Here is a 12862-nt window from a genome sequence, read left to right as displayed (position 1 = left end):
TGAAGCTCCCTGTACTGAGGCAGGGTGAAAGCCACAGTGATGGCAAGGCAGAGTCACTCCACATGTCTGAATGATGCCCAAAAAAACCCTGTCCCTCCCCCCACCGCCCCCCCCCCCGAGGGTCAAGGGTGCTAAAATCTCAGGGTCAGAATCAGCAGCCAGTCCTGTCTGGGTCTGCGCTGGATTTCCATGAGTGTTGCCTCGCTAATCCATGGAAGTCATCCGGGTGGATCCGGCCAGGAGGCTCCGCAGTTCAGGAGGCTTTGAGACTGCGCATCTCTGCTGGGTCCTGGAATAATCACAGCCACAGAGCACCTTTACCCAAGGCTCGGAGGCACTGGGATCTAGAGCCAAGCCTTTCTGGCCTCTGCTTGGCTGTGGGGCTGGCCAGGCTGCCTTGGACCCCCTTCCTCAGCCTCACCTGGCCCAGAGGCGGCCTGGAGGACAGAGAAAATGTCCCTTTCACCCCAGGGGAGGGAGGGAGGGAAAACTACTGCAAATAAGGGAGGGGGAGGGGCGGAAGGAGGAAAGAGGAGAGTTTCCTGAACGAGGGAGCCCGGCGGCAGCCCTCGCAGGCAGGTGCTGGAGCATCTGGAGCCTCGGAAAGTGACCCCCCTCCCCCCCTCGCCCGCCCGATTACAGTTAGGTCGTTCTGAAAGCGCAGCTGAAAATCTCATGGGATCTCGCCAAGCCCCGGGGCTAGCGGTGATGGGGGGATCGCGCTTCGGCACAAAGCAAAAGCGGGGTGGGGGATTCCCTGACACCCCCCCCCCCCCGCCTGCAAAGAGGGAGCTTGCCTGCCTGCCCGCTCGCCCGCCCGCCCTTCTCGGGGAGACGGACCCGATGAGGGGGCCCTCGGGAGCCCCCAAAGCAGGCCTGGCTGGCTGGGGTGTTCCTGCATCATTCGGATGACCCCGGCCGGCCCGCTGTGCTCCCCTCCCCGGCAGAGCCGCACGCCCGTCCTACGGGGTGGGGTGGGGAGTCCGCCGCTCTCGCAGCCCTGGAGGGGCAGCGGCACCCCCGCCCCCGGCCGCCCGGCTGGGCTGGGCTGGGCTGGGCTCCTGCCCTCCCCGCCCCCGCCCCGATCCCCGTCCCCTTTCAGGAAGCGCGGGAGGGACGAGGCGGCCGCGGGGCCCTTCGCGGAGAGGCGACGGCGCGCTCCGGCCCCGCGGCGTGGCCGGCCGCCGCTCTGCCCGGAGGATGGAGGCGCTGGTGCTGCTGAGCGCGCTGGGCACCCGGCTGCTCTTCGCCCTGCACGCTCTGCTCGGCGTCTGGCGGGTGGCCGAGGCGACGCGGGAGCGCCGGTACTGGCTGCTGGCGCTGCTGAACCTCCCGCTGGGCCTGGAGACGGCGCTGACGCTCAAGCTGAAGCGCGGCAGAGGCTACAAATGGTGAGCGGCCGGCGGGCCGGCCCGGGCTCGCCCCTGCCCTTGGGCTCCGCTTCGCCTGCCTGCCTGCCTGCCTGCCTGCCTGCCTGCCTGCCTGCCTTCCTTCCTTCCTTCCTTCCTTCCTTCCTTCCTTCCTTCCTTCCTTCTTCCTCCCTCCGTCCCTTCCGCGCTGGTGTTGGGTGACTTCCCGAAATCTGCCTTTCAGGAAGCCCCTCAGCGTTTGGGAAGGCACTCTGGAGAGCATCCTCACGTGCAGCCAGAGGGGGCGGCGGGGGGGGCAGTTCTGGGTGCTGAGCTTACAGAAGATCCTCTCCGGAGGTGAAGAACCGGCGGCAGAAAGCTTGAGAGTAACAGCCTGTCCGGTGCCCAGTTTACGTAGGACCCCACTTTTCTTTTTACTGCAGAAAGCCTTGGCAGGCTTTGGTAACAGTGGGGTTGGTGTGCCTGATCCCCCACCACACCCCACCCCACTCCCCGCCCTCTCACCGGCTGAGGAGGAAACTTTGTTCGGGACTGGACTTCTCATCCTGAGGCGGTGAAAAGGAGACGGTCCCTTCAGCAGAGCTGTGGTGTGCCCAGCTTGGAGCCAGGGGGCTTCAGGCATCAGATAGTTTGCTTGCGTTAAAAAAAACCCCGAATGAATGAATGAATGAATGAATGGGAGGGTCACATCAAGTACCCTTGTTTCAGATTATAGTGGGAGCCTTGTTGAACAGAGCGGTGGCAAGTATCCTCCGCCCATTACTCAGTTCAGACTAGTGGTGCACAAGATCCCGTTGACACAAGGCAGAACTTAATGAGACCAGAGAAGCGAGAGAAATGACTGCACCCCTTCAGAGTGCCCAGCAGATGGTTAGCTTACAACCTCCCGCTGGCCCGGGGGGAGCGGGTGGGCGGGCTGGGAGTGAGCGGGCACCAGCTTGGAGGGATCAGCGCTAAATATCGAGGGCAGTTTCCGCCACTCTTTGAAAGGAATGTACTTTAACCATGTTCGTGAGAAGCAAAGCCACGGAATTTGTGCAGTTTCTTAGGGAGGTTTACGGCGAAGAGGAAGGCTGGGTCAGGGACAGACAGTTCTTCTGCGGCAGCCCAAGGAAGCTGCAGGAGCAGCCGGAGACTGGATCTCCGCTTGAGCACGTGAGATCCCTGGAGAGAAGGCGTCAGCCCCTGGGCAGGCTGAGTTCTGCAGATGGGGCCCAGGGCGCCGGAGGGGCTGGCCAGCCCGGTGTAAAAACAGGCCTGCAGGATCTGGGCCCGAGCAGGATCTGGGGAGGAGCTTGAGCTGGGGCGAGGGGCGGGCAGTGGGTGGATTTATATGCGGGGGAGCAGAGAGGAAGGACCTGCTGCCAGAGAAGAAGGATGTAGTGGGGACAGGAAGGCAGACCCCAGACATACCTCCCTGTCCTTGGATTCCCCGCCTCAGTGAGGACTGTGGGAACTGACTCAGTCTATGACCTTTTGCATCTTGAGGCACCGAGGACAAGAAAACGCTCTAAAAACATGGGAAGGTTAAGCCACAGATGCAAACCCAGCACAGGAGACACTGATGCCTGCGGTGGCACACCACAAACGGCAAAACTGGGCTGATAAAAGCAGGACAGAAGGAGAAGAGAGGGGGGTTGGGAAGTGGCCTGTTTTCCCAGAATGGGGGAAGATTCTTGACTTCTGATCCCACCAGCTGCAAGGCGGACTTGTCTTCCTTCTTCTGCAACTCTGGTTCAGCTCTTTGGTAGGGAAAACAACCACATCATCTCTGCAAGGAGAAGAGCAAAGGTGCCCCTTTGGGATGGGGGAAGGATGGTCCACATGGCTTCCCATTTTTCAAACATATTCTTCTATACATACTGAAAGATTGTTCTTATGCACGGAATTGCTATTTCTATAGACCAGAGTTCTCAAATTTTGGAATACTGCAACACTCTGAAATGATAAATGAATGCATGTAAACTACCCCCCTCCTCCATGAACCAAACAAAATGAATGATTTCTTTGGGGTTCAGGTGGGACAAGAACTAAATGTATTATCTCCAGCTGATATCTGACAGGGGTCCTCAGTCTTTGCAGAACAGCCCCCCCCCCACCCCCCTGGGCTTGTGCAGGCTGGACAGGGAGCAAAGCCCAGGGTACGTTTTGACAGTTCTCCCACTTTGCCTGGGCACACCTAGTTAAAAATGACCCACAGTGCGAGAACCCCTGCTCTAGACCCACCTGCTGGGTAGGCATGCCAGGGGCATCCATGCCTTTGCTTTAGCAAAAGGGGACCATCATTCCTGGGGATCGTGCCTGCGTTGCTAGGCATGCAAAAGTCATCTCCAACGCTTGCTCCTAGTATCTACAGATTTTCTTCATTCTTGTCAGTACATATTCAGTTCAAGAACAGGGTTGAGAAACTTCCATGACAAATCTGGATGAGGCTCCATATTGCTGATAGAGCTCCTGGATAAAGTCCTGTCCATGTCTTCTCTGTGACCCAGATTCAAGGAGCAGCCTTGCTTAATGGAGGGTATCCATTTCTTCTCTCCCCCTCCCCAGACTGAAAGCCCCTGCTTTCTGGAGAGAAGCCCATGTGTTAGCAGGATGGGGAGCCTTCAAAGATGTCCCCAACCTTCCGTGGTGGTTCTCTGAGCAGTAGCTTAGTTGCCCAAGTCAGGATCTGGTGTGCTTCTGACTGAAAAGGGACACTTAAGTGCATTTTTCTCCACTGGTGATGCTGCTTCATTTCAAAACTTCAGCCCAGTATCAAAGTGGCTGTCCATCATCAACCAAGAAGCTTTTGTATTCCAACGAATTGCACTGATTCCTTCTATTTGACAATGTATTGTTCTATTCTGTTTGGCAAAGGCTTCAAAGTTCTTGGCTTCATATCTAGACTGACTTATTTGAAGTTTAAATTCAAACTGAGGGGTGCAATCCAATGAACAGTTAAGTACTTAAATGTTTTTTTAGAAATAGAACCTATGTGATTGCACTGATCTGTAGTTTTTAATATAGATAAATTAACCGATAGATTATGTGGTTAAGTAGAAATTGAAATCATGGTCTAAAATCATCTACCAAGTATGCCTTTTATTCAATTATTAAATTGATGGCTTTGAACTACAGTGCTGGAGAAACCATTGAGAGTATCTTGGACAGCTAGAAGAACCAAACAATCTGTACCAGATGTTGTAAGACTGAGCTGTTCAGTGGAAGTTAAAGCTGAGATATTTTGGATAGATAATATTTATCCATTCAATCTGGATGGTGGACAGATAATATTATTTATTCATTCAGTCTGGGTGTTGTTTGATGACAATTGATTCTGGGTGGCTCATGGCAATGTGAAGGTGAGAGTCACTGGAGAAAATGCTTGGAGGAATCAGAAGTGGTCAAGAAAGAAGCTGGGAAGAGCAAGGTGGCCGGACACTCTGCCCGATGACCCAAGCAGGAGCTTCCAAGCACTCAGAGGGCAGTTACGGACGGATAGTATTGACAAAATGGCATTCCTCGGTCTTGAAAAGTCAGAAATGACAGAATGACTGAATGTCAACAATGCCTTTTAACTGTATATTCTCTGCAAAATACCGTTTTGCATTTTGTCCCTTAAATCACTCGCTAAACTATTAAAAATGGTCTCTGAAATGATGGGTCACCCCCACTCTGCTGTGTCCTGGGGACTGTAAATCCAGTCATGGCCGAAGGGTCACCTGAGGCACTGAGGTCTGGATGTGGACTGCTGGTCAGCAGACGTCACCTGGAGAGAGATGGCACTCACATACCCTTCTCTGCCACTTTGGAACTGGGGTGAACTCTAGAGTCTTTGAGAGCTTCCCCGCCATTCCCTCTTTCCCTAAAAGCAATTCCTGCTCTTCAGGAGACAGCCTGGGACTCATCCTTCACTCGCCGGCTGAGGTCTCATGGGCATGTACCACCCCCCTCTTTGTGAGCCCCGGCCTCTGCTAAATTAATCAATGCAGTAATTAGTTATCTTAATTTGCACACTGCTATTTTCTCTCCCCCCCCCTTTTATGGAAACACACCCATCCCCACACGCCCATCACTTGTGCTGGAGAGACCCTGTTGCTCCTGCTGCCCCAGGGCCACCGAGAGACGTCACCGAGCTCAGAGGACGTGGCCCTAGGGCAGAAGCTGTAAAGGCTAAGCAGTACAGAGTGTATTTCTAAAGTTATTGCCTCCCTTCTGGACAAATGTGCTCCTAGGGGGTGAAAGTCCGTTCAGAAATCAAAGTCATGGGTCCGGTGCCTCTGATGCAGAGAGAGGGGTTCCCCTTCAGAAAGGATCTCTGGGGATGGGAGGGGAAAAGAGCTTGGGTATCCTACAGTGGCCTTGCTGGAGTCGCAATAGCCACGGGGATCTACAAAACTGGGGTAGTGGGAGGCACGTGGCGCCATGACATTGCGCCATGTCACTTGTGTGATCAAGAACATGACATCATGGGGGCTCCTGACAGATGCCCGTGATTCCTGCTGATCACATGGACACCCCCTTTCTGTTTTGCTGGCATCAGCATGGAAACTTTCTTCCAGGGTGTTCCTTCAGCTTCCCTGTCTAATGTGGGGTTTCCTGGTGGTTTCCCTTCCAAAACTCCTGCTTGGCTTTCTGAGACCAGCCAAGGCCCGGTAGATGCTGCCCTGCTGAGACTGGTCTGTTCTGTTCCCGGCCAATTTCTGTCTGCGTCTCTTCTGCTCGGCGCTTCACAATAGCAGGCTTTTTGCCAATTACAGATAAAACAACAGTGATGTTACTCCTGGTTCCTTCCTTAATAAAAAGGCTGGAAGAATAATATATTCATTTTTAATGACTGACCCTGGAAGGAGGAACACTGAGGCCTAGCCAAGAATGTCTTCTCAAGGCGCCTCCTCCCTGCCAAGGACTCAGTGAGAGCAAGCCGGTCGGCGAAGGACGCCTGTTTAGATCAGCCAGGCTACAGGCCAGCCAGGCTGAGCAGAGGAGGCTGCAATCCCGGGGGTGGCGGGGAGCCGGCACTGTCCAGGCAGCCTCCCTTGCTGCACTTGCGGAGCCTCCCCCCTCCCGGACCGTGCCTGGTTCCACACCTGGCTCATGCTTCCGCAGCCCGGTGGAGGCCCGCGGCCATCACCATTGCCCCACCGAAAGGCCGGGAAGGAAGTCCATATGTAGCGAGCTATGAGGCCTCCTCCTCCTTTTTGCCCTCCCCTTTCTCTTTTCCAGAAAAAAGGAATGTGGAAAAATCCCACAAATAAAAGCTTTGGGGCCACAGGGCCCTCCAAACCTTGGAATTGCAAGTTGCAATCCAGGGATCCATATGGTGCCTTTCATTCCTCAGCAGCCCCCCTCCTTGGATTAACCCCCTCCCCACCTGCAACTGTGGGGCCTTGCTTCTGGGTCCCCTGCTTTGCACCCTCAAAGGCCCTCCGATCCTGCCTCACCTCGGTCCAGAGCGGATAGGAACGGCAAATCTGCTGCTTTGGCAGGGCCCTTTCTGGAGATGCTGCAAAAGGGTAGGGAGAGGGCGAGTGAGGGGACCTGTGCCCTGTCTACACTCTGCTGCCCCCCGTGAAGGTTGAGGGATCTTTCAGGACACCCTACTGAAGCAATGCATGAGCCAGGGGAGGGGGAACAGCAAAATCTCCCCCCACCCATATTCCTTATGCAAAGGGTCCCCAAATAGTTTGGGTGGTCAGCACATTCAGAGTTTTGATTGCATGCTGTGGATGCTCTGTCCAAGGGCGCCGGGGGTGGGGATCAGCTACCCAAAGCCCATTTTCCAGTAGACAAAATGGCCCCATTGCTGCATTCAAAACGCCCCCCACCCTACAGCACCCCCTTCGCAGTTTTCTCTCTTCCAGGCCAGGACACCATGGCCTTCTCTCTGGGCAACAGACGGGCTTCCAAGAAACGGTGGGGCTGCCAGTGGGCTCCAGTTTCATTTTCTAAGCAAGCTGGTGGAGAGTCCTCTGGAGAGCCAGATGTCCCAAGATTTCACTGGATGTCGCAGCTCCAGCTGCTTTGCTGCACGTCTGTTTCCAAGACAAGCTGTTTTAAAAAATCAGCTGGGCAACAGGAAACCTGGTGGGCACCAAAGTGCCCATCTGTGGGAATATGAATGTCCACACTCAACTCAGTGCATCACAGCACATCCATGCCATTTATTTCTTCAGTGGTTGACAGTGGACTCTGCAATTCTTCCTCAATTTGCTAAACCCATCACTTTTTATTGTTTCTCAGGTTTTCACCGCCCATCTTTGTCTATCTCATTAGCATAGTGCCATCATTGTGGATTTTGGAACTTCAGCCTAAAAATCAGGTATGGGTTTCGTGGTTTCTTCCATGCATGACAGAGGTGGAGGGAAACCCTTGGCTTGGGCAAAGAAAACTGAGCTCCTGGAAGCCCATTTGAGGCATCTGTTCCTATACTTTTATATCCTGAATTCAGGAAGCAGGTTCCTTTGGATGTTCTACCTGAGATATGAAATCATTTTGGATTAGGCAACGATACAACATTGGCATTTATTGATGCACCTTGAAGGAAGGGAGTAGTAAACACTCTATATCAGTCACATTGCTAAATAAATGAAGCCAAGGAAGGGGGACGATACAGATGTGGTCAATTTGCATGATGGCTCCAGTTGCAAAATCCAGTTTTTATTAGCCTAGATTGTCCTTTTTTGGTTGCTTTATTAACACAGCCTTGGTTATAAAAATTGTGTAAGTGTATCCAGATACATCATCTTTGTTACCTTCCCTGGGAGAAGAACATGGCTGGCATCAGCAGCTGCAAAAGCAGACCTTCTTTTTCCATGCAGAATGGATTAAAAGGCATAGCAAACCAGGAGGACTTTGGGCCAGCATCAGCGGAGCAGATCATCCATCTCACCGTCTCATGCTAGATTTCACAGAGAGATGCTCATGCACTATCACTTGTTAGATTACCATTAAAGGCGTATTCTGTGTTTCATTTGCATTTCTCCTTCTCCTATTTTATTACACACCACCAGCACCAATTATATTAATGTCCCGTGGTCATGGCTCATTGGCATTTTACATTCAGTACTGCAGTCACATCATAGCAGGACATAATTGTGTAACATTAGCTTAATATTCAGACCAATTCACTGAAGTCACACAAACAGGAGAATTATGGCATGATCCAGAGGTTGTTTACTTAGAGTCATTTTCATTATGCTGCTACATCTCACTTGCGTAAGAACAGCAGCCTAGCAGGGCAGTCCTATGTACACAGCAGCAAAATGCTTTAAATTCAGTGGCGCTCCATCCCAAGCAGAGGCACAGCTTAAGCCATGGAGGAGTGAAGCCTGTAGACTTGTCACTGCCTGCCTCGCGGCTTGAAAAAGACACATGGAGCACTGTCACTCAATGTCCAGTGGAGATCCTTGGGCCTAGAATGGGTCTTTTCTACTCAAGTTTAAGGGGATTTAACGTGAGAGAAAGTATTACAGCCCAAGTCAACGGATTCATTTCTTTACCTAAAGTTTTCTAGGTTCATTAGAGTTCTGCTTCCCTTTGCAAAGCATTCACACACATTAATTTGAGAACAAGATGTTTATTCGTTCAGTAGTTGCCTTCTGGGTACAGCTAAGTATACTGGGAGCCAGCGAGTGAAGGGAAGAGACATATGTAGGGCTTATCCTGGGTCCCTGGACTGGACTTTCATCTGCCCCAGGCTGATGCATTGCTCCCCATTTCACTTGGGGATAGTTGGGCCAAGAGTGACATATGGAGATTGTCTTATGTAATAGGCACTGGGGGCTAAACCAAGGAATGCACGTGTGAGCCCAGGGAAGCAAGGCACCAGGTTAGTGAGATGCAGAATGTGTGAGATGGAACACCATTTCTAGGCAAATAGCTGGTTCCAGGAAGATCCAAAACAGAGCAAGGTCCAATATAGTGGTTGACTAAACCTGTCTAGTTCTTCAGAGATGTGTGTCTTCTTGATAGGAAACCTGTCTGTATCTCACCTAAGGGGAACAGGTGTGTGCCAAGGTTGGGGCAATGCTGAATCTGCTCTTCGGTGAGTCTAGGCTGCTTCCTTAGCTGATCTGAACAACTTCTACCTGGATCCCCAATGCACTTTCTTCCACAGTAGAGTCCCTCATTGGTTCAACCCCAGATGGAAGTGTCCTCAGCCACAGGCCACCATCAAGGCCTTTGGTGAGCCTGTGAATTGACAAGTGGGGTCCTTCCATTTCAGGTCTGTGCAGGACCAGAGACTAAAGCTGAGTTTTTATTGCAGTTTTGCCCCAATGAATATGAACAGCTTGTGAAGAACCACAGTAAGAATGTCAAACTCAGTTACAGAAATGGTACCACAACAAACAACATAATGGAAAAGGTAAGTGTGGTTGTGGTGGTTGGTATCAAAATTTAGATTTTTGAAATTACTTAGATTTCCACAGGAAGAAACTGGTTGTGGGGGGAGGGGGAGAAAGGAAATAGAATTATACCAGTGTGGTCCCAGAGATGCAAGATGGGCTTAAAACCATGACCACATTATGGCTGCCCATGAGGAGCACTGAAATGATAAATATCTTCTTCAGTAAAAGTAAAACCAAGTTTAGAAGAGCCAGTTGTGTAAGATCTAGTAGATGATTTCTTCTGGCAATGGGGGTGGGGGGTGGGAAGGGAATCTGAAGGAGTTGGGGGATTCTGCGGCAAAGGGCCTGCTCAGTCCTCAACCACCCCATAGGCATGCAAGGTGGGCAAGAACAAATCTTGAACCAGAGCCATGTTCTTCAAAGGGTCAGTCTTGCCTGCCTCCTGTGGCCTTGCTTTCCTGCTTTCTGACGTTTGCTTTTGCTGCAGCTGCAACAGGCCCATGAGTTTGTCAACACACTCTCCAAAGTGTGTGAGCCCATCTGGACATTGAGCCTCCATCAGACCTTTCTCCTGCTCCTCATCCTGGGCCGCTGGCTGCTTCCCATCGGTGGGGAAATCACCAGGGACCAGTTGTCTCAGCTGCTTCTTCTGTTTGTGGGCACTGCAGCAGATATCCTTGAATTCAACAGTGAAACCTTGGAAATAGAGAATGTGCGGTAGGTGTTCTGATGCCTTCAGCCCTGGAGCTTCAGCGACAAGGGAGGTCTGGTCTCCCCATCTGGCCATGGGTCCCTTGGTTGGTTGGTCATCTCTCAGTTGTTGAAGCTGGCCCTGCCCCTCCTCCCCTGCTGCCCCACCATCAGGTTTCCATAAATGTGCAATACTCAACCCATGTGAATAAGCCAGAAGAATAGGATTGTGAATTTCAAAGGGTTATGAAACATTGAACATGAAGACCAACAGGCTGAATAAGGGAAGATGAAATCATTATTCTTAAGTCCTGTTAATAGCAATGGTGTTTTTGCATTACTCTCAACTGCAGTTGTCTTCTGGCTTCATGGGGGCTTAGCCCTTGTTAGCTCTGGTCAAAGTGGGCAATGTTCTGCCTTACCCGATTTCAAAAAAACCCTGCAAAGTGATGCTTTAAAACTGATTTAAATGATTTAAATGTGCATATTTTAAAGGCAATAAAACAAACCAGTTAAGATATATATATATATATATATAGAGAGAGAGAGAGAGAGAGAGAGGGAGGGAGGGAGACTTTAGTCTTTGATAGATGGAAAGTTTGCTTTTCTGAAGTTTGGTTTGCTATTATAAAGTTGATGGTTTAGTATAGTAAAATAACTTCAGCCTTATTTCCATCCCCCAATTTCATGATTTCCAGACTACAATATTCCCCCCTCCCATCTTATGAGTTAAGGAAATTAATTGTAAGTCCCCACAGTTGGACGCTTACTTAATCTAATCAATCATTTGGCCTAATTAAGGCAGTGCCTTGCCTCTGAAACATTTGCCCTTCTTTTCTTCAGGAACAAGGATGCCCTTGTGTATGCAATCCTAGCCGTGTGGACTTGGAGTATGTTGCAGTTCCCTCTGGATCTAGCAGGTTGGTCCTGCTCAACATTTCCCAGGATTTTACTCAGGAGCATAAGAAGTTCCCTTTCTTCCACCTTTAAACTATTTCAACAGCTTTGTCTGTGAGAAAAGTCAAGCTCGCCGAACGTGAGAAAGGGCTGGTCACTCTAGGTGGAACTGGGGAAAAGTCAGTCAAAGATGTGTCCTTGTCTGAAGGCCAAGGCAGGTGAGGCCCCTTTTGGGAAAAAAGAGGTGGAGACCCTTGGACAGGTGCAGGGAAGGCCAATGAGGTGATTCAGGAGACTTATGAGGAGAGACCAAGGTACTTTAAATATGCAGTATCTATCTTTAACTATAAATAGATAGATGAGAGAGAGAGAAATAGATGATAGATATACCTGGAAGATGGTTGACCAAGTCCATGTGAGGTTCTAGATGCCCACTAGAGTTTCTAGTTTGTAAGCTATAGCTTATGTTTCATCACAATGCAAATACACTTGGCCAAACGTGGTTTAGTCAGTAAGCTGTGATTAAATAAGCCATGGAATAATACAAAGAAATGAAAGCTGCCGCAGACTCACTCTGGCTAAGACACTGTGCTGTCTCCAATAACTTTGTCTGTCTTTTGATGATTTACAATATGGGTGTCAACGTCCTGAAAGAAACGTCCTTTCTTCTTTCTCTCCTTCTTTCTTTCCAGTGCAGCATCTCAACTGTGATCGAAGCGCCTCATCCACGAAAGTTTTTCATCTGCTTCTCTGCAGACACAGTGCAGACCTATGGAACATCGGCATCAGCTTGTTCATTCAGGACGGCCCTTTTCTGGTGGTGCGCTTGATCCTGATGAGCTATTTCCAAGTTGTGAACCAGATGCTCGTGTTTTTTGCAGCTAAGAATGTTTTAATCGTGATGTTGCAGCTGTACCGCCTGGTGGTGTTATCACTGGACTTCCATGCCTCCCTCCAGCGCAGGGCAAACGGCCAGAAAGGAGCAGCCTCATGGTGCCCACGTGAGCCGAGCTCCCTCAGCCTCCTGACCAACTGCGCGGTCAACAGAGGGGACTCGGCTGCCACCATCACAGCCCTGGGGGACCCCTTCCCAGACTCAGCCGAGCACCTGTGAGACACGGTCCCTGCTGCACAAGGACCAGCCCCTTCCTCCGCTGGCCACTTTGGAGCGGGCTGGCCTTAGCAAGCAGCCCCGTCTGTCCACTGCCAGAGGAACGTCTGATCCTGACAACCAGAGAGAGGTATTCAAGTGGGAACTGGAGAAAACAAAATCCGTCCTATTGATTAGGTGGATTGACACAATGTCCACTGTATTTATCCACTGTATATGTGATGCAACTCAGTCGAAGCAGTTTTCTGGTTTCTGTTTTTTTTTTTTTAATGCGAGGCATTTGCATATTCCACGGTGGGCTTAAGGGCCCTGCAATAACAGAACATTTGCCTGAAATTCAGGTTTACGTCTGGGGCATAATGCAGAACCCCTTGATCTCGTCTGAGAATTATTTCAATGTTGACAATGATGTGGAAGCACAAAGAAACAGAAAGAGCATTTTCCTTCTTCCAGTCTGTCAC

The 12862-nt window shown here is 50.8% G+C and overlaps 1 protein-coding gene across 1 annotated transcript; it reads left to right on the top strand.

The window, feature by feature from the left end:
• Nucleotides 1-1199: 1199 nt before the first annotated feature.
• Nucleotides 1200-12508, top strand: TMEM26 (transmembrane protein 26). Its single transcript, XM_063306291.1, has 6 exons — nucleotides 1200-1391; nucleotides 7596-7674; nucleotides 9622-9720; nucleotides 10191-10420; nucleotides 11237-11313; nucleotides 11983-12508. The coding sequence occupies exons 1-6, from the start codon at nucleotides 1201-1203 to the stop codon at nucleotides 12402-12404; spliced, it is 1098 nt and encodes a 365-aa protein (XP_063162361.1). The 5' UTR covers nucleotide 1200; the 3' UTR covers nucleotides 12405-12508.
• The last annotated feature ends 354 nt before the right edge of the window (nucleotides 12509-12862 follow it).

This window comes from Candoia aspera, chromosome 6 (genome assembly GCF_035149785.1).
Source record: "Candoia aspera isolate rCanAsp1 chromosome 6, rCanAsp1.hap2, whole genome shotgun sequence".
NCBI classification, from domain to species: Eukaryota; Metazoa; Chordata; class Lepidosauria; order Squamata; family Boidae; genus Candoia; species Candoia aspera.
The sequence above is the reverse complement of the archived record's forward strand: the minus strand, read 5'-3'. Positions and strand labels throughout refer to the sequence as shown.

Bases quoted from the DNA above. Each gene is read 5' to 3' on its own strand.
- TMEM26 (XM_063306291.1), top strand. From the start codon at position 1,201: ATGGAGGCGCTGGTGCTGCTGAGCGCGCTGGGCACCCGGCTGCTCTTC. The intron at 9,721-10,190 runs GTAAGTGTGGTT...CTTTTGCTGCAG, and splicing joins CAAACAACATAATGGAAAAG to CTGCAACAGGCCCATGAGTT. The intron at 11,314-11,982 runs GTTGGTCCTGCT...CTTTCTTTCCAG, and splicing joins GTTCCCTCTGGATCTAGCAG to TGCAGCATCTCAACTGTGAT.